General features: G+C 38.2%; 1 protein-coding gene across 4 annotated transcripts in view; it reads right to left on the reverse strand.

Annotated features, from left to right (window-relative positions):
* Positions 1 to 18,747, reverse strand: part of mindy3.S (MINDY lysine 48 deubiquitinase 3 S homeolog) — a 54,502-nt gene that overhangs the window by 19,035 nt on the left and 16,720 nt on the right. For all 4 annotated transcript variants that reach the window (XM_018269149.2, XM_018269151.2, XM_018269152.2 and 1 more), the window contains exons 10-11: positions 16,893 to 16,963; positions 13,900 to 13,980 (exon numbers count right to left, since the gene is read on the reverse strand). In XM_018269149.2, coding sequence (XP_018124638.1) covers positions 13,900 to 13,980; positions 16,893 to 16,963 — 152 coding nt within the window. The remainder of the gene's footprint in view (positions 1 to 13,899; positions 13,981 to 16,892; positions 16,964 to 18,747) is intronic.

The following is an 18,747-nucleotide window of genomic DNA, read 5'->3' on the forward strand; positions in this document are numbered from 1 at the left end:
GAATATGTTTCTGAATCGGCGATGAGGCAAATTGACTCCAAACCTGATGCTTTTTATATTGATTTATAAAGCCAACATAGTTTTTAATGTATCTGTAATATACTAAATTAAGTTTCAAACCTGTCTTTATAGCTATTGTAATAAGGAGGGTCACAGGACTACTTGCACAAATATCTGCAACAATATGGGATTGTTAAGGCTAACCAATAGGGTGTAGAATTGTAAGAAAATCTACCCTAGACTTTTTTTTTAGAAGTGGTATATAGACCACAAGCTTTGACCTCAAAAAGATAAACACGCGCCTTTTAATTTCAGAACACATTTAATGTGGATAGTTATTTAAATATGAAGGAACAAAAGAAAATGTAAATATTGTCACATGCTACCCTTCTTTTCTTTCCTTCCATGTACCTAATTTATTCACGCTGGTTCTTACTCAGTTCTGTGAACTTGCTGTGCACAAAGTCTGAAGGTCCTGGTCGAAGTGCAGAACGCATGAACTGCAATATGACAAAATAACTTCCTGCATAGTTGAGTGGCCCGTAGTCTAACAGCTAGGAACAATGCAGGATCCCGCACACCCAATAGATGACAACAATATGCCTGGTGCTCACTGGAAGAGGTTCGGCAAGCCCCACAACAAAGTACAGCAAAGGAATTCCAACGGCACAATATACATTTTTGAAGATTTCTCATAGTCCTGTGTGCCGTTGGAATTCCTTTGCTGTACAGTAGTCTAACAGGTCATTATCATGCATGTATTATTTGCACGGATTCATCACTAAGTGCAAGTGTGACACCATACAGTTTCTGGAGGACAGATGATCTTATAGTAAGGTCTACAATGGCAACTGTTGGGCAGGTTGGGCAGGTTATGAAACCAAATCTTGGAAAACCGATACTAGTATGTACATGAAACCTGCAATATTAAAAATACATGACTGTCACTGGACATCGCTAAAGCATTCAACACAGTTTCCTGGCACCACCTATGGAAGGTCCTCCGATGCTTTGGATTTGTACCTCGCTTTGTGACCTGGGTGAAAGCTCTATACTTCAACCCGCATGCTACTAGTTAACGGCATGCTACTAGTTAACGGCATGCTTTCCGACGTCATAAAACTGGGGTGGGGAACAAGACAAGGACGACTGTATATTTGGAAAATATTTAGGATTATGAGTGAACCAAGCCAAGTCTGTAATCTTCCCCTTTGACATGCTTTTTGACAAATCTTGCTAGAGAATACAGAAGTTTGAAGCTGTCTGAGGACCATGAGTGTCCTTCCACAATGCCACAGTAAATCCCACTGTAAACCAGTAAAGATATCAGGACTCCCTTCTCTCTCCTCTAATTCTGCTCTGTTTTTCCCTCTTTGCTCTGTACCACTGTTAACATTAAAATGCAAAAATAAAAACTGATTAAAAAAAATACATGACCTTTAATTATCTATCCTTATGAATGTTTTGCAAACACATTGCACAATACAATCACGGTTCAGGGTTTGCCTTCCACTGTGTCCTCAGCACGCTCATTGTCAGTATTTACCTGATCTCCATTGTTTTGTAATTATTTTAAGTTAAGGAAGCAATTGTTCTTGAATAGGAATGTAAAAAGGGTGTTTGTGCCATTTTTTCTTAGAGCAATTGGACAACGATTAAAATTAGGATACTGGGTTTCATCTATGAATCTTGCGCATGTAACAACTTCTCAAATAATGCCAAACAATTTCAAGTTACATATCCAGTTACAAAATGTACTTTGTCTGTCCAAATAAAATTCCACATTTTCTGCCAAAATGTAAAAGCAAACCAATTCTTTAGCCTGGACTATTTTACAACAAAACAATGACATTTCCTTACAAGGAATTAACACCAGTTTAGCATAAGTTTTGTCTTCATCCATGAATAAGCATGAACTGTCTAAAAGACAATACTAATTCATCCAAAAGAAAGGAAAACATAGGCAAATTCATGGTCGTGGTCTATAAACACACATTGTTTAACACATTAAAAAATGCTCTCTGCAGAGATTATCAGTTATTTTAGGACTTTTATGTTTACCCTTGGAGGCACAATATCATGCTGCTAGTGAGTTCCAGTGAAAACATTCCTGAAGTTTGATTCTTACAATCAAAAACAGATACAGAGCCTAAACAACTCGTTAGCTCGTTGGCTTCTTGCATAGGTCTTGTCTATGTGCAAATTCAGATATGCAAACATATCACAAGCACAATCAAAACAAATCATCAGTTAATTGAGAAACCATCTCTATAATAAGCTGTTCCAGATCATAAAACCGAACAGTCTGAATCTGGGGGATGGGAGGGGTTTGATTATATAGAGTGCTTCTCAGTGGACTTCTTTTTTGGTTTGATTGTACTTATAAAAACCAGTAGTAATTTTACTTTAATTACAATTTTATATTTTGCTCTGTTAAGTAACATAGTAAATTAGGTTGTAAAAAGACACACGCCCATCAAGTTCATCCTTTTAAATCCATATATAACCTGCCTAACTGGTAGATGATCCAGAGGAAGGCAAAAAAACCCATTTGAAACTATTTCAATATGTGCAAGAATGGGAAAGATTAAGATGGAAGTGAAAGATGTGGAAGAGAATATGGGGACATAAGAGTTGAATAAGGACCAAGTTAAAGTCTAAAGGTGGCCATACATGGGCCGATAAAAGCTGCCGACAGACCGAGTCCCTCCGAGACCGGGCCCCCCCCGACAGGCTTCCCCAATCGAGATCTCGATCGGATGGGACTAAAAATTCCGTCGGATCGCGGCCACATCTGTTCGTTGATGCGGTCCCGCGATCCGACCGCCCTTTACCATTAGTTAGGATCATCGCCAAACGAGCGGATCTCTCCATTTATGGCCACCTTTAGGGGTATATTTATCAAAGAGTGTAGTTAAAGATCACCACAGCCCTCTAGAGTGAAATTGCACCACTCTCCATTCATTTATATGGGATTTTTTTTTAAAGAGTATTTATCAATGGGTGAAAGTGAAAGTTCATCCTTTGATAAATACACCTTTCAAAATCCCACAGAAATGAATGGAGAGTGGCACAATTTCACTCTAGAGGACTGTGGCAATCTCAAACTTCACCCTTTGATAAATATACCCCAAAGGGGGATTAGGAACAACGGAATCATGTCGCAAATAGAGTTTTTTTTTTATAACAGGGCTGTTGCAAGTCAAATGAATGCTACAAAACTTTTTGAGAATTAGGGAAAATAAAATAGGAATATTTTGCTCAGACAGGTGAGTCACTTGTCCCAGAAGTTTACAAGCAAATGCAATGTCTGCGGTGGCAACATACTGCAGAAAAGAACAGGAGATATTTTTTGAAGGCTGGATTGGGATTCCTAACATTTTCCAGGCATTTTTTCCCTGCCATTCGAATTTGATCACATGTTTTAAAACCTTCCCGGCATTCTTTTGTTAAAATGTAATCATTTTGTTCATGTATCATATCAAGCATGTTCCCAAGTCCTACACTGTTACATTCATAATGATTTAGTAGCCATCAAACAAATGCTGCAATGGATACTGTAATCATGAAGATAAAAATGTATATAGATACAATTAATGTATTTTTGGATTCTAATCTGTATTATTAACACCAGACTTGGTGTTGTCTGTCTCTCAATACTTCCTCAAAACAACCTCAATTTATACAAAGTCAGGAGGTGACTTATACAAGATCACCAATTTTTATTGAGTGGTAGTTGTAGTTACTGCTCGGTAAAGCATAACCAATCATTTTAGATTTAAATTTTTTTTTCCACACTGGAAAAAATTGTCAATTCCTGTATGTTATGTGTATCAGAGAGTAATGATTCAGATGGTTGTTGGTGCTCAGCAGTGATGAACGGGTTTGACTACATATCAACCTGCATTGAGAAAAGTGATAATTCAATAAAACTTTTGTGACCATCACTGTGAGCCTAACAAAAATACCAACACTTGATGTTCATATTTCTAAATGGTCATGGGCCAGAGATGAAAACATTATCTATTTTGACATAACCAGTATATTAGAAGTGACGTCTGGGGGCTATGCTATTCCCAACTGACAGACCATGGACCAGTACTTAATGCATAATTTGCGCTTCACTAGAGCAAGCTACAGAAGACAGAGCTACACTGGTTGAATATAGTGTATATTGACCTGTACCTAGATATTAGTTTGCTTTTATTTCTCAAAATGTCTTGCCATATATCAATAAATGTAGGCCACAACTTACATTTGGCCAGGGTCGTCAATAAAACACACTAATGTTTTCCACAAAAGAAATGTTATTAGTTTGTGTGCTTTGAAGCTGCCGGCTAGTAAATAATGAGGGAATGGAATGTCTAAATTGTAAAATTTCTGCTCTTTCCTAAATATTGGCTGCATGTGTCACAGGCACTTAGTTACATAGTAGTTACATAGTTAAATTGGGTTGAAAAAAGACAAAGTCCATCAAGTTCAACCCCTCCAAATGAAAACCCAGCATCCATCCATACACCCCTCCCTACTTTTAATTAAATTCTATCTACCCATACCTATACTAACTATAGAGCTTAGTATCACAATAGCCTTTGATATTGTCTATCCAAAAAATCATCCAAGCCATTCTTAATGGCATTAACTGAATCAGCCATCACAACATCACCCGGCAGTGCATTCCACAACCTCACTGTCCTGACTGTGAAGAACCCCCTACGTTGCTTCGAATGAAAGTTCTTTTCTTCTAGTCTAAAGGGGTGGCCTCTGGTACGTTGACCCTCTTTATGGGTAAAAAGGTCCCCTGCCATTTGTCTATAATGTCCTCTAATGTACAATCATCCCCTCGCAAGCGCCTTTTTTCCAGAGAAAACAACCCCAACCTTGACAGTCTACCCTCATAATTTCAGTCTTCCGTCCCGCTAACCAATTTAGTTGCACGTCTCTGCACTCTCTCTCCAGCTCATTTATATCCCTCTTAAGGACTGGAGTCCAAAACTGAACTGCATACTCCAGATGAGGCCTCAACAGGGACCTATAAAGAGGCATAATTATGTTTTCATCCCTTGAGTTAATGCCCTTTTTTATGCAAGACAGAACTTTATTTGCTTTAGTAGCCACAGAATGACACTGCCCAGAATTAGACAACGTGTTATCTACAAAGACCCCTAGATCCTTCTCATTTAAACAAACTCCCAACACACTGCCATTTAGTGTATAACTTGCATTTATATTATTTTTGCCAAAGTGCATAACCTTGCATTTATCAACATTGAACCTCATTTTCCAGTTTGCTGCCCAGTTTTCCAGTTTAGACAAATCACTCTGCAAAGTGGCAGCATCCTGCATGGAACCTATAGTTCTGCACAATTTAGTATCATCTGCAAAAATAGAAACAGTACTTTCAATGCCCACCTCCAGGTCATTAATAAACAAGTTGAAAAGCAAGGGACCTAGTACAGAGCCCTGCGGTACTCCACTAACAACACTGGTCCAATTAGAAATTGTTCCATTTACCACCACTCTTTGTAGTCTATCTTTTAGCCAGTTCTCTATCCAGGTACAAATACTATGTTCCAGGCCAACATTCCTTAATTTAACCAGTAACCTTTTGTGTGGCACTGTATCAAATGCTTTAGCAAAATCTAAGTAAATCACATCCACTGCCATCCCAGAATCGAGGTCTCTACTTACATTCTCATAAAAAGAAATTAAGTTAGTCTGGCAAGATCTATTACGCATAAAACCATGCTGGCACAAACCCATAGTATTATGATTTGCTATGAAGTCCAGTATCTTATCCATTATTAACCCTTCGAAAAGCTTTCCTACCACCGACGTCAGACTAACTGGCCTATAGTTTTGAGGCTGAGAACGGGATCCTTTTTTGAATAGAGGCACCACATTAGCAATTCGCCAGTCTCTCGGCACTATGCCAGATCTCAATGAATCCTGAAAAATTAAGTAAAGTGGTTTGGCAATCACAGAGCTAAGCTCGCTAATTACCCTGGGATGAATACCATCTGGCCCTGGACCTTTGTTAATCTTAACATGTTCTAGTCTCTTTTGAATTTCTTCATGTGTGAACCATGCATCATTAGTTGTATTACTAGAATTGGGACTGTTAAGAAGGAAACCTTCACTTACTGGTTCCTCATTTGTGTAGACAGATGAAAAATATGAGTTCAGAATCTGCGCTTTTATTTTGTTTACATCAACCCCTTCCTGCTTCATTTTTTTACTATTAACATATTTAAAAAATAATTTTTGATTTTTTTTACTGCTTGCTGCAATATCCTTTTCTATAGCAATTTTAGCTTGCCTTATAGCTTCTTTGCATGATTTATTGGCCTCCTTGTACCTTATAAATGTTTTTCGGCTGTACCAGCTAACTTGAAAGCCTTAAAATCACGTATTTTCTTACCCAACTCAACACCAACGCTTCTATTGAACCAAAAAGGTTTTGCTTTGCAAATTAAAGAAGCATAAAACATTCTAAGAAACATTTTAAAGTAGTTGTTGGGTTTTTCAACTCATTTTCTAAGTTGGAACAGTTGTATTAAATAACACTTTCATTCTTTCTATGAACAAATGGCAGGTGCAGTGTTTACCTGACCTCTGATGTTTCTTTACAGAGGACACAAAAGAACAAAACCTTTCTGTTCTTTGGGTACCCGTTGGCTCTGTGTAACTGACACTACCGCACTGTGCAAGTTATCAGTTTATCTCAGACAAGTAATGCTTTCCTTTTCTACTCGAGCAGGCACATTCTTTTCATACGGCTTGTAAAAGTCTTTAATGTACTTCTTCACGTGTCCTTTACTGAAAGTAAAACTTGCTGTCCAAGGCCAAAGGTGCCCACCTAACAAAATTAAACAATACCGTTCTATGTGAACTGGGACAATGCAAGGCTGTAAAACTCATCATTTCCCACCAACTTCAAAAGACGCCTTTTACAAGACATTAGCCATTATACCTGTGAAGAATGAAACATGATGCTATAGACAGATGTAGTGCTTAAGATTCTTTTTCATTGAATCATCCTCAATAACATTGTAATTTGCTATAAATGAATTGGGATAAAACTCCAATTAAACACTGGAAAAGACCTGACCGCAAAAACAGGTTGCTTTTGATCTGAAAGTAGATCAAATCTACATCTAAACCCATTCTTCAACAAAGTCTTGTGACACCACTACTTTTAGCTTTGGAAATAGTAAACACAGGCCTGGATTTGTGGAAAGTCCACCTAGGCCCGGGCCTAGGGCGGCAGGAGTTTAGGTGGGCGGCATGCTGCCCAACCACACCCAGATTGGTTCAAAAACACTGGGGATGTGCTGGAGATGCAATAATTTTTTACATTTCCTGTGTGCCAATCCCCATTGCTCCTGTCCCCCTGGATGGGACAGGGGCGACGAACAGTAGTGGGCCTAGGGGCGCCCACTATGTAAATCCGGCCATGAGTAAACACGACACAAACTGAAAACCCCACTGCTAGAAATGGGTTATACCCTATTGTAGATAAATAGGGTTATACCCTATTGTAGATAATATTAGGTCTATCCTCGTCACTTTTGCCAGTATCCCAAGTTTTTCTCTCTTACTCTCAGATGGTAATCTGTCAAGCTATTCCTACACAATATTTATCAAGTTGAAATATCAACATATTTCCATGTTTTAATCAACTTACAACTCTTATATGTCAGTCATATGCAGAAGACCCCAGTATAAACTCTATGCCATTTTAAAGATAAAATGTACCCATTAAGCTACTATGCACACTGAAACTCACTATTCTTTAACTCAGTGGTCCCCAACCAGTGGCTCGTGAGCAACATGTTGCCCTCCAACCCCCTTGGATGTTGCTCCCAGTGGCCGGTGCAGGTGCTTATTTTTGAATCAATGGATGAAAGGCAAGCTTTGGTTTCATGAAAACCAGGTGTACTGCCAAACAGAGCCTCTTGTAGGCTGCAAGTCCACATAGGGGCTACCAGTAGCAAATTAAAGCCAATAATTGCCATCCACAGGAACTTTTTGCATGCTTTTGTTGCTCTGCAACTTTTCTTACATTTGAATGTGGCTCACAGCTAAAAAAGGTTGGGGACCCCTGCTTTAACAGATAGTAGATTAGAGGTGCACTGGTTATAACACAGTAACAGAAATCCAATATACTGCCAATAGTCTCAAGGGCTTTACACAAATACTTGACATTCTTCAAACGTTCAAGTCAGATGTCATGCCCGTTTCCCTCCCTCATCTATTAGTCTATATATTAATATAGTTATAATGTTCACCATTTGATCAATCCCAGCTACAACTTTAGGAGAACCTTCCAATTTGTGGCATCTGCCATACAGGGAATTGAGTGTGGTTATCCTCTTTCAATGAAAAGACTCATTATTTCATTATAATGCACAAGTAGCAATCTTAACCTTGACTTTTAGCATATATAACAATCATTTTTTAGCCTTTACATAACAGACAGATTTTATGCTGTACTTATTCATATGCATCATTAGTCAATAATTACAGCAATTATCTGAATTAATTACATATTTTCTCTCTCACACCTACCATCATTAAAATGATAAATGTCACAATAAAAATAGAGGATTTCGGTAGCATCTGCAGTTTAACATAGCACTAAAATTAGATAAAAGAGACAGCTGCTTTTAAAACAGAATTGTAACACATCTGCTTTCACTAAACTATTTTTTTTTAACACTTCAAACCTAATTTTCTTTTTTGGCCTTTTCATCCAGGGTAGTCGTATGCCACTTAAGCAGGACTTACCTTTGTACATCTTTTGTTGTGCATAATTACGAAAAAAATGCAGGGAATATTTAATCACTCTGACATAATACAGGTATAGCGTTATCCAGAAAGCTCAGAATTATGGGAAGGCCATATCCCACAGAGCTCTTTATTGATTTAAGTGCTTTATTCTTTATTTTATTTATTTTTTTATAAAGAATTCTAGATATCCTTTTTCTCTGGAATAATAAAGCAATAGTTTGTATGTGATCACAACTAAGTTGAATCAATCCAAATTGGTGGCAAAACAATCATATTGCGTTTATTTGCGGTTTAAATGTATATGATAGGAGACTTAAGATATTGAGATCTAAATTACATAAATAGCACTAATCTGGAAAATTCCACATACCAAGCATTCCGGATAATAGTTCCTATATCTGTGAATTCAATTTAGGACTCGGCTCAGAATTAGCACTTTTATCAGGACACAGATATACTATATTCTCACTGCTTGCTAAACCAAGGCAAATCAAAATGCCAATGTGGTCAGTGTGTCTCATATGCGTTTCCCCTAAACGATGAACCAATAAATTAAGATACAAGTTTTGTGTAGAACAAAGTGTGTGAACACCAGAGACCTACTTTTAAACAGAGATTCTGATTACCTGTACAGTATTTGGTTGAGAATTTAAAGAGTAAAGGGGGGGGGGAGAAGTTTTTTTTACACACCGTTTAAATTCAGTAAAAATTAATTAACACCAAATGGAACTGGCCGAGAAGTAAATCAGCTTTTTAGATTCAAGCCTTTTATTTAAACATAGAAGCTATTGTCCTGCATTTAATGGTTTAGAAGATCACATGACAGTGTCATGACATATGAATTCTGCTGCCAAAAAGTCAAACTCACTTAGGTCTCTGAAGATATCTCATGGAATGATTGCATGCCAATAAGATCCATTAAACAGATACAGCTTCTACTGGAAATTCAGCATATCTGCCTCATTTCCCTTTGTACAGTATATAAGCCTCAAAGGAGCTAGAAAGTCATGCTGGCAGCAGTAACGCAAATATTCAATTTTATTTGCCAAATTATACTAGCAGTGGCCATGTCTTCTTAATACTACATACCTCCAAAAAAAAAAACCTCCATAAATGCTATAAATATAAAAAAAAACAAAAACTCAATGTGCACATCACTACTTCATGTAAATGGATTCACTTGTGCTAGCTCAATGAAAAACAGTGAGAGGCACATTTATCAAGGGTCGAATTTAAAATTTGTGTTAGTTTTTAAAAACTCCCCTTAACTCCCCTTAAATTCGACCAATCGAAATTTATTAAAAAAAAAAAAAAATTTTTAACTCGGATGAATGGAATTGACCGGAAATTTGAATCAACTTTTTCACCAAAAAAAAACTTGCATGTCAGGAAGGCTGCAAACAAGTTAGGGACCGCCATATGGGGTTTACCTTGACGTGGTATGGTGGCTTTTCAACTTGATGATCATAACTTTGCAACTAAAAACCCCTGTCTTTGTTAACACATGCATTTGCATATCTACTGAATTACTTAGACAGGGGCCCAGGGAATGTGCACTGACCCATTTGGATATGCCAGTAGCACTTCCCTTATACTTATATATATTTTTACTTAGCAATGCGGGTGCTCCCACAACCCCCCTTGTGTATTTGCTTTTACAGCCTGTAGCTTTGGCTAAGCTTCTTGTGGCTTGTAGCACCCCCCATACCCACCCCTATTAATTAATAGTGGCCCTATGCTTTTAACTGCACCATATTTATACATTTTTGTCAAAAATCACTCTCTCTTAAAAGCTGCAATTCAGCAGCGGGGGAGGATTTAGCCCTCCAGAAACCAAGGTTCAGCAGACTTTTACTTTTTACTTTACTATTGCTATTATGCAGAGAGACACAGGATCCTCAATACTATGACTGGTAGGTAAACAAGTTAGGGACCGCCATATGGGGTTTACCTTGACGTGGTATGGTGGCTTTTCAACTTTATGATCATAACTTTGCAACTAAAAACCACTGTCTTTGTTAACACATGCATTTGCATATCTACTGAATTACTTAGACAGGGGCCCAGGGAATGTGCACTGACCCATTTGGATATGCCAGTAGCACTTCCCTTATACTTATATATATTTTTACTTAGCAATTAGCTTCCAAAGAAATGCAAGAAGTTACAGTTGAGCATCTGCTGTCGGCAGTAGGGAGGACATCAGCATTTAAAAAATAAAAAACAAGCTAAAAAGATAAATCTACAGATATATACAAATGCAAAACCCATAAAGAAGGCAGCATTCCCTAATGAAACACGAGAGTAAAAAAGGTTGAGACGACATATAAAAACACAGTTGGAGGCAGCTGTTCTTAACAAGCCCAAAGAGTACCGATACTGATTCACACAGAAGGAGATGGAAAGGAAAATGTTGGATTTCCAGCAGCAGTTTGTCTTGTGGAGTCCACATCTGTATTGTGTCTATAGTTCCCAGAGCTCTAGTAAACTACACAGGAGTGATTACATGGTTCAGCAACTTATGACAGGATTATGAGGTGAAAGGGGCATGACGGCCTTTTATCATCCAGTGCCATTAAAGACTAACTGCAGGAAGAACATCGGGATATCCTAATAGTTAGAGAACACCACTGGTATTATATGGCATGTTGTTGGAGCAATATCCACAATTGCTAAACACTCTTCCATACCAATGTGGCATTCTCTTACAGACTGTTAGGAATCGAGGCCCTCTGTGGAATGATGGAGGGAATTAAGCCATCTTCATGTGCACAAAAGCATCAGATTCTTTAAATTACCTCTTCTGATTTCAATATTGTAGAACAGAAAAAACAAAAAGTAAAATTGCATTTAACTTTGTATTGAAAGTTCCCGTGAAGGTGTCACTGACTGCTATCAGTTTCAGATCATTTTACTGCTGTCTGGGCGTAAACTGTCTTATTCCTTATCATCAGGGTTCCCACCTGGATGGTTGTACAGGTGTGGGACCGGTTATACAGAATGCTTGGGTTTTCGGGGTTTTATTGATTTTTCTGTAATTTGGATCTTCATACGTTAAGTCTACTAGAAAGACCTTTAAACATTAAATAAATCCAATAGACTGGTTTTGCTTCCAATAAGGATTAAAGGGATCCTGTCATCGGAAAACATGTTTTTCAAAACGCATCAGTTAATAGTGCTACCCCAGCAGAATTCTGCACTGAAATCCATTTCTCAAAAGAGCAAACAGATTGTTTTAGGAGAGAAATGCTTTCTGGCAGGCTGCTGTTTTTCCTTCTCAATGTAACTGAATGTGTCTCAGTGAGACATGGGTTTTTACTATTAAGTGCTGTTCTTACCAGGCAGCTGTTATCTTGAGTTAGGGAGCTGCTATCTGGTTACCTTCCCATTGTTCTTTTGTTTGGCTGCTGGGGGGAAAAGGGAGGGGGTGATATCACTCCAACTTGCAGTACAGCAGTAAAGAGTGATTGAAGTTTATCAGAGCACAAGTCACATGACTTGGGCAGCTGGGAAATTGACAATATGTCTAGCCCAATGTCAATATAAAAAAATCTGTTTGCTCTTTTGAGAAATGGATTTCAGTGCAGAATTCTGCTGGTGCAGCACTATTAACTGATTCATTTTGAAAAAAATTTTTTTTCCCATGACAGTATCCCTTTAATTATATTTTAGTTAGGATCAAGTGCAATGTACGTTTTATTACAGAGAAAAAGAAAATCATTTTAAAGAAATTTGGATTACTTGGATAAAATGGAGTCTATGGGAGATGGTCATTCTGTAATTCAAAACTTTCTGGATAATGGGTTTCCAGATAACTGATCCCATACCTGTATTGTTTTTTTTTTAAAATACAAAAAAAATGAGCTTCTTTTACATTTGGTGGGCGGATTGGCAGGCATGTCCCTTTATCAGCAGTGATGCCCATGGCGCCCACCTCTTAATACATTCCCTGTAGAATGGGCCTTAGGTTAAAAACACATTGTGTTTGAAATGTTTAAGGTAATTGTCAGTCAATGCCTCCCAAATCCTATATTTGTATCATGTCTGATGAGTGTGGTCTCCCATGCGCAGTACTCTAACAAAATCCAAGTAAAACTAACTTTCCCCCATTAAATGGATTACTGTATATTACAGAGATGACTTCAACATTCATTTCAATAAGAATTCTTTGGAATATGTCAGAAAATAAGTATTTCATCACTTAAAGGGGTGGTTCATCTTCAGAACATAAAGTCTAAATTTGAATAGCTCCAGCCAGAGAAACATTTTTTGTAATTTACCTTTATTATTTTAAATGGATATTTTTGAAGCTGCAGACCATACAAGCTGTGAAACGCTGCTACTAAAAGTATCTCTCCTCTGCTCTTTGCTGCCTCTCACCGGAAGTCCATTCTGCCCATACAGGAAGCTGTATATCATTTGCATTTCACTAATTCTATTGGCTAAATTTTTCCAGCCAATCCCATCAAAGATGTGCAAATGAGAAAGGAGAAAAAGCATGCAAAGGGCCAGTTCAGTGTGATTCTTTTTTTTTTTTTGGTTTGGCTGCCTGGCAAGTCCCGGGCTGGGAAATCCCTACAGAGAGCACAGAGCTGGGCTGATCCGTGGCTTATCAGGTCTGTAGCTTCAAAACGGAACAAATAATAAATATGATTTGCAAAAATGTTTTTTCTACAGGGGCTATTCAAATGTAGGATATAGCCTAAGGTTAACATCCCCTTTAAAGGACACCTGTTAAAATAAAATCGTTTCCCCCAACAAAAGGTGCAGGCTAATAGAGCCTGCACTCTGGTTGGGGTAAACAGTCGTTTTTTTTTGTGTGCTAGTGGCCATGTTGGGGAACACATGCACATAATAAACGAGTGCCTCAAGTCGCTCATTATGCACATGCATGTGATGTCAAATAATGAGGTGCCTACATCAGACACATTATGTGCATGCACACTACACAACATGGCCGCTCGCACCGTGTACAGGTGTCAAAGTGCTGGCAGAGGCCAATTAAAGAAACAAACTACTTTTCCCCCCAACAAGCGTGCACCTTTGGTGGGGGAAATTATTTTATGGCAACAGGTGCACTTTAAACACTATAAAGTAGGCAGTTACCTTGGTAAAAAACACTGTGAGGTGAGTTTCACTTCCAATTACCCAGATAGGAAACTTTGGTGATTTCAAGTAGGAGCCAACCTGAGAAAGGAAAAGAGAAAGAGCAAAATTTGAATGGCAACCAATCAATGAATCCAGAGTGTGATATGCATATGCAATTTATCTCTTTTCTGGGCAGGTGTCCAAAGCAATCCTGTCTGTGAAATAGCCTGAAACTATGTTTACATACACTGCGTTGGCTTATATCAGTATATACACGAGTTGATATAGTGAATAAAGTACCCCCTCTTGTAAAATATAAGGATATTATAAGTTACCGAGGAGTTTCATGACCATATAAAAACACGAGGCCGAAGGCCGAGTGTTTTTATACAGGTCATGGAACTCCGAGGTAACTTCTAATATCCTCATATTTTACAACCGGGGGTACTTTATTTATTATAATACACAAATTTCAGTGAGTCATGTGACAGAAATGACATCAGAACTCACGGTTTATAACTGATGACATCAGAACTCACCGTTTATAAGAATATAATTTACAAGATATTCATGGCTTTTGTGTATTATATATACATACACACACACACGTGTATGTGTGTGAATATTATATTTTTTTTACACTTAAGGCTAGCCAATATAGATAAAGCACCACTATTATATTCCTAGGAGGCTAAATGTGAATGTGACAGTTAACTTATTTTAAACTCATATCTGTATCTTTGTATATAACAAGAACAATGCACACAGTGTATAACAATGAAGTGGCATTTAAGCAAAGCGAGTCTGGAATCACAGAGTGTGTAGCATAATACTAGGCAAGTTTATAAACAGGAGTTAAAACAATTTAAGCACAAGAGGAGATTGGGAGGAAAAGGTGATCAAATATACAGTAGTAGGTACATTTAGGGCCAAACTTTTACAGCTGTGTTAAAAAAACAAAAAACAATGCAGACATTTCTGGCACACTTTCTACGCAGCCCATTGTCACCAAACTTATAAAACTGAGAAGTAAAAAATAGCATATCAACTCGCCTACATTTTAAGTTGCAAAAGCATCTATTGCTGTCAGACATCACATTTTCTCCCACAGTGAAAAAATTACAATACTAAGACAAATAACGTGTGCAGGCACCCACTGACTTCCCTGCCATTGTGAATGCAGAATTTGGGCACAAAACACTTGTGTATATTTCTCATATTAGGTTTAATTTCAAAAAGTTTGGTTTGTATGTGGTTTTGGTGCCACCCAATGCTATTCCCTCTCAGATCCAAATCTTTTCTCCCCATATGAGAGGAACAAAGAGATGAGACCAACAAAATATATCATATTATAAAGTCATATGAAAAAAGTTTGGGAACCCCTCTTAATTCTTTGGAGTTTTGTTTATCATAGGCTGAGCTTTCACAGTAGCAACTTCCCTTTAATATACAACATGCCTTATGGAAACGTAACGTAGCGTAGCATAACTTAAACTGTGACTGATGCTGAAACATTATCCTAAAGAATTTGTTATTGGGTTAAATTCATCCGACCCTCGACTTTAACAAGGGCCCCAGTCCCTGAACTAGCCCCACAGCATGATGGAACATCCACCAAATTTGACAGTAGACAGCAGCATTTTCTTGGAATGGTGTTCTTCTTCCACCATTTTTTTATGACCAAATAACTCAATTATTGTCTCATCAGTCCAAACCACTTTGTTCCAAAATGACTGTGGCTTGTCTAAATGAGCTTTTGCATACAAGCGGCTCTGTTTATGGCGTGAGTGCAGAAAGGGTTTCTTTTCTCATCACCCTGCCATACAGATTTGCTTTTTGCATATTGTGCTGAATTGTAGAACGATGTACAAATACACCATCTGCAGCAAGATTTCTTGCAGGTCTTTGGAGGTGATCTTTGGGTTGTGAATGGTGTGACTTGCCCATACGCAGCTCCTGTATTTTTCTTGGCCTGCCAGACCTGGGTTTTACAGCAACTGTGCCTGTGGCCTTCCATTTCCTGATTACTTTCCTTACAGTTGAAACGGACAGTTTAAACCTCTGATATAGCTTTTTATAGCCTTACCCTTAACCATGATACTGAACAATCTTTGTTTTCAAATCTTTTGAGAGTTGTTTTGAGGATCCCATGATGTCACTCTTCAGAGGAGAGTCAAACAGAAGCACAACTTGCAATTGGCCACCTTAAATACCTTTTCTCATGACTGGACACACCTGCCTATGAAGTTCGAGGCTTAACGAGCTAATCCAACCAATTTGGTGTTGCCAGTAATCAGTATTGAGCAGTTACATGCATTCAAATTAGCAAAATCACAAGAGTACCCACATTTTTGCACAGCCAGTTTTTCACATTTGATTTAATATCATACAACTGAATACTGCTTCACTAAAAATCTTTGTTCAGAAAACAACCCAGTGCTCAGATGTTCCTAGGAAATTAAGGACATACAACTGTTATCTTTTTGTTGAAAGTGGAGTAAATTATTATGCAGGCAGTGAGGGGTTCCCAAACTTTTTCATATGACTGCATATCCAGGTACAAATATAGGTATGTGACCTGTTATACATATTGCTCAGGACCTGAGGTTTTCTGGATATTAATATCTGAAATATATTGTATAATTTAAATTGTACACAACATCACTGCTTTCATCAACATTTGGCATGCACCATACTAATCTGGCATATTAGAAGAAACTAACTTGATTCATACAAGGCTATGCTAGGTAACAGGAATAAAACAAACCTCACACGCAGTGAAACGATCACACAAAATTCCCATTCTCTGAGAGTTGCATCCTGTATGGTACACAGGAGACCAGGAACACTGCAGGAAGTTATTGTGTCATGCTTACTCCAAGTCTAGTATTTGGTAGCAACAACTCATTTATTATAGAACATTTAATACTTTGGAGGGGAGAAAACTTTTCAGAAGGCCGGTTTTAATTCACGGAAGGCACTTGTGTAAAAGAGTTTAGCAGAAAGGTTACCTTGCAAAACCGAAATGACTCAATTAATGTCAGGAAGCCCACGTCTGCTTGGCTGTGAATACCAAGAAGTTCTGACAAAAAAAACAAAATTAAATAACATTAGCAAATATAATTTTTTATTATTTATTGTTCATAGTGTATATTCTATCTACATAATTGTTACCCACCTCTTTATTAACTTTGCTTCTTTCCTAAATTTAAACAGCAAAAGAAATCTGGTACTAGGAGGGGACCTTATCTTACTCTTATCCCAATTTAGTCCTTTCTTCTGAACTTCTTCGATCTTTGGGGTCTACTTTTCCAACCTAGCCTCAAGCAAATTCTTGGCTCATTAGTGCACAATACGTGGAAACTATTTTCTTAGATGTGCCTTGTAAGGTTTATAATCTGTACCAGGCAAGTCATAATTAAGTGAGTGGAACTCACAAGAAACCAAAGAAGACTCAAGACAGATTGCCAAAACCTATACATTCAGAAAATAATCTTACAAACTTCTGTGTAATATAATAGGTTGCATTTATAACTCAGGGGGATTGGGCAAATGCAAGAGCACTAAGGGGCTGAAGATTGCACCTCTTAGTGCTCATTTAATAGGACTTGCTACCTCCTGGAGCTGCTGATTTCTGAACGGAGAACCGGATGGCAAATGGCATGCAAGTTAGGTGTGGAAAGGCTACATGCCCCCCCCCCCACCCGCCATCTGCCCACTTTGAATCTAACACAGTCTCTGTTTTGCAGCACAGGTGACTGGAGCTATTCACGCAATGTCCCAAGCAGTATGCAAAAAAAATGGCCTACTGCAGCCTCTTTTTTTGCATTGAACACAGTGTGTATATTTTAAATTACCCCAAATATCTTTCTGGCCACAATGCAGCTGTATGAAAGTAGTGGTAGGGACTAGAGTCCTGTACCCGACCCGCTGAACATCAAGAAAAAAGGAAGTGCTGTCATTGTAAACCAGAAGTGACATCATTAGACATAGGTGTGGTCAGAAAAAAGTTTTTAAAACATATGTAAAGGAATAAAACTCGCTATTGAGAAGACCTGCAACACGACCCGCGTCTATATCTGCACCCGAAAATTCTACTCTCAACCCGCAGGTTACCCACTCTTTTGCGGGTAACCCGCAGGTACCCAACCCGCTGCAGGACTCTAGCAGGGACCTAACTGGTGCACAGTGTAGCCTCTGGCAAAATACTGTTGCTCAGACACAGTGGGCGCATCCTAAGTAGTTTCCATTGCAACTTACACACTATGCACCGACATGGAAGTTCATTTTGGCTAATTGCATGCAAGTTGGAGTGCAAGTTAGTGGCGTATATTTATATAACATGCTAAGGGAACCCTGAAAGTCCAAGACCAGGCGTCTTCTCATTTCAGGGCTCCCTTATGTCAACTGCAAACAATTCATCAGAGGGCTCTGGGCACTCACATGGAGCTTATGTGGACACAAATACCTTTCACTATCATCATTGTTTATCAACATTTGGATCAATATATACAGTTTTGCTCATAAGTTTACATACCCTGGCAGAATTTCTGATTTCTTAATAATATTTCAGAGAATATGAATGATAACACAACAACTTTTCTTTCACTCATGGTTAGTGGTTGGCTGAAGCCATTTATTGTCAAACACCTGTGTTTACTCTTTTTAAAGTATTTACGTAGCCCTTAAAGAGGCACTAACCAGCATGGTGCTGCAGTCACCACTTTTACCTTGCAGTGCTAGGGTATGATTTGCAGTCAAATCGAATTGAACTGAATGGTTACCAGCCAGACTTAGCATTTTAAAGGCCTTGGTTTGAAATTATATGGTTTGGATGGAATCCAAATGTGTAAAAAGCTAGGCTTA

The sequence above is a fragment of the Xenopus laevis genome, chromosome 6S (genome assembly GCF_017654675.1).
Source record: "Xenopus laevis strain J_2021 chromosome 6S, Xenopus_laevis_v10.1, whole genome shotgun sequence".
Lineage (NCBI taxonomy): Eukaryota > Metazoa > Chordata > Amphibia > Anura > Pipidae > Xenopus > Xenopus laevis.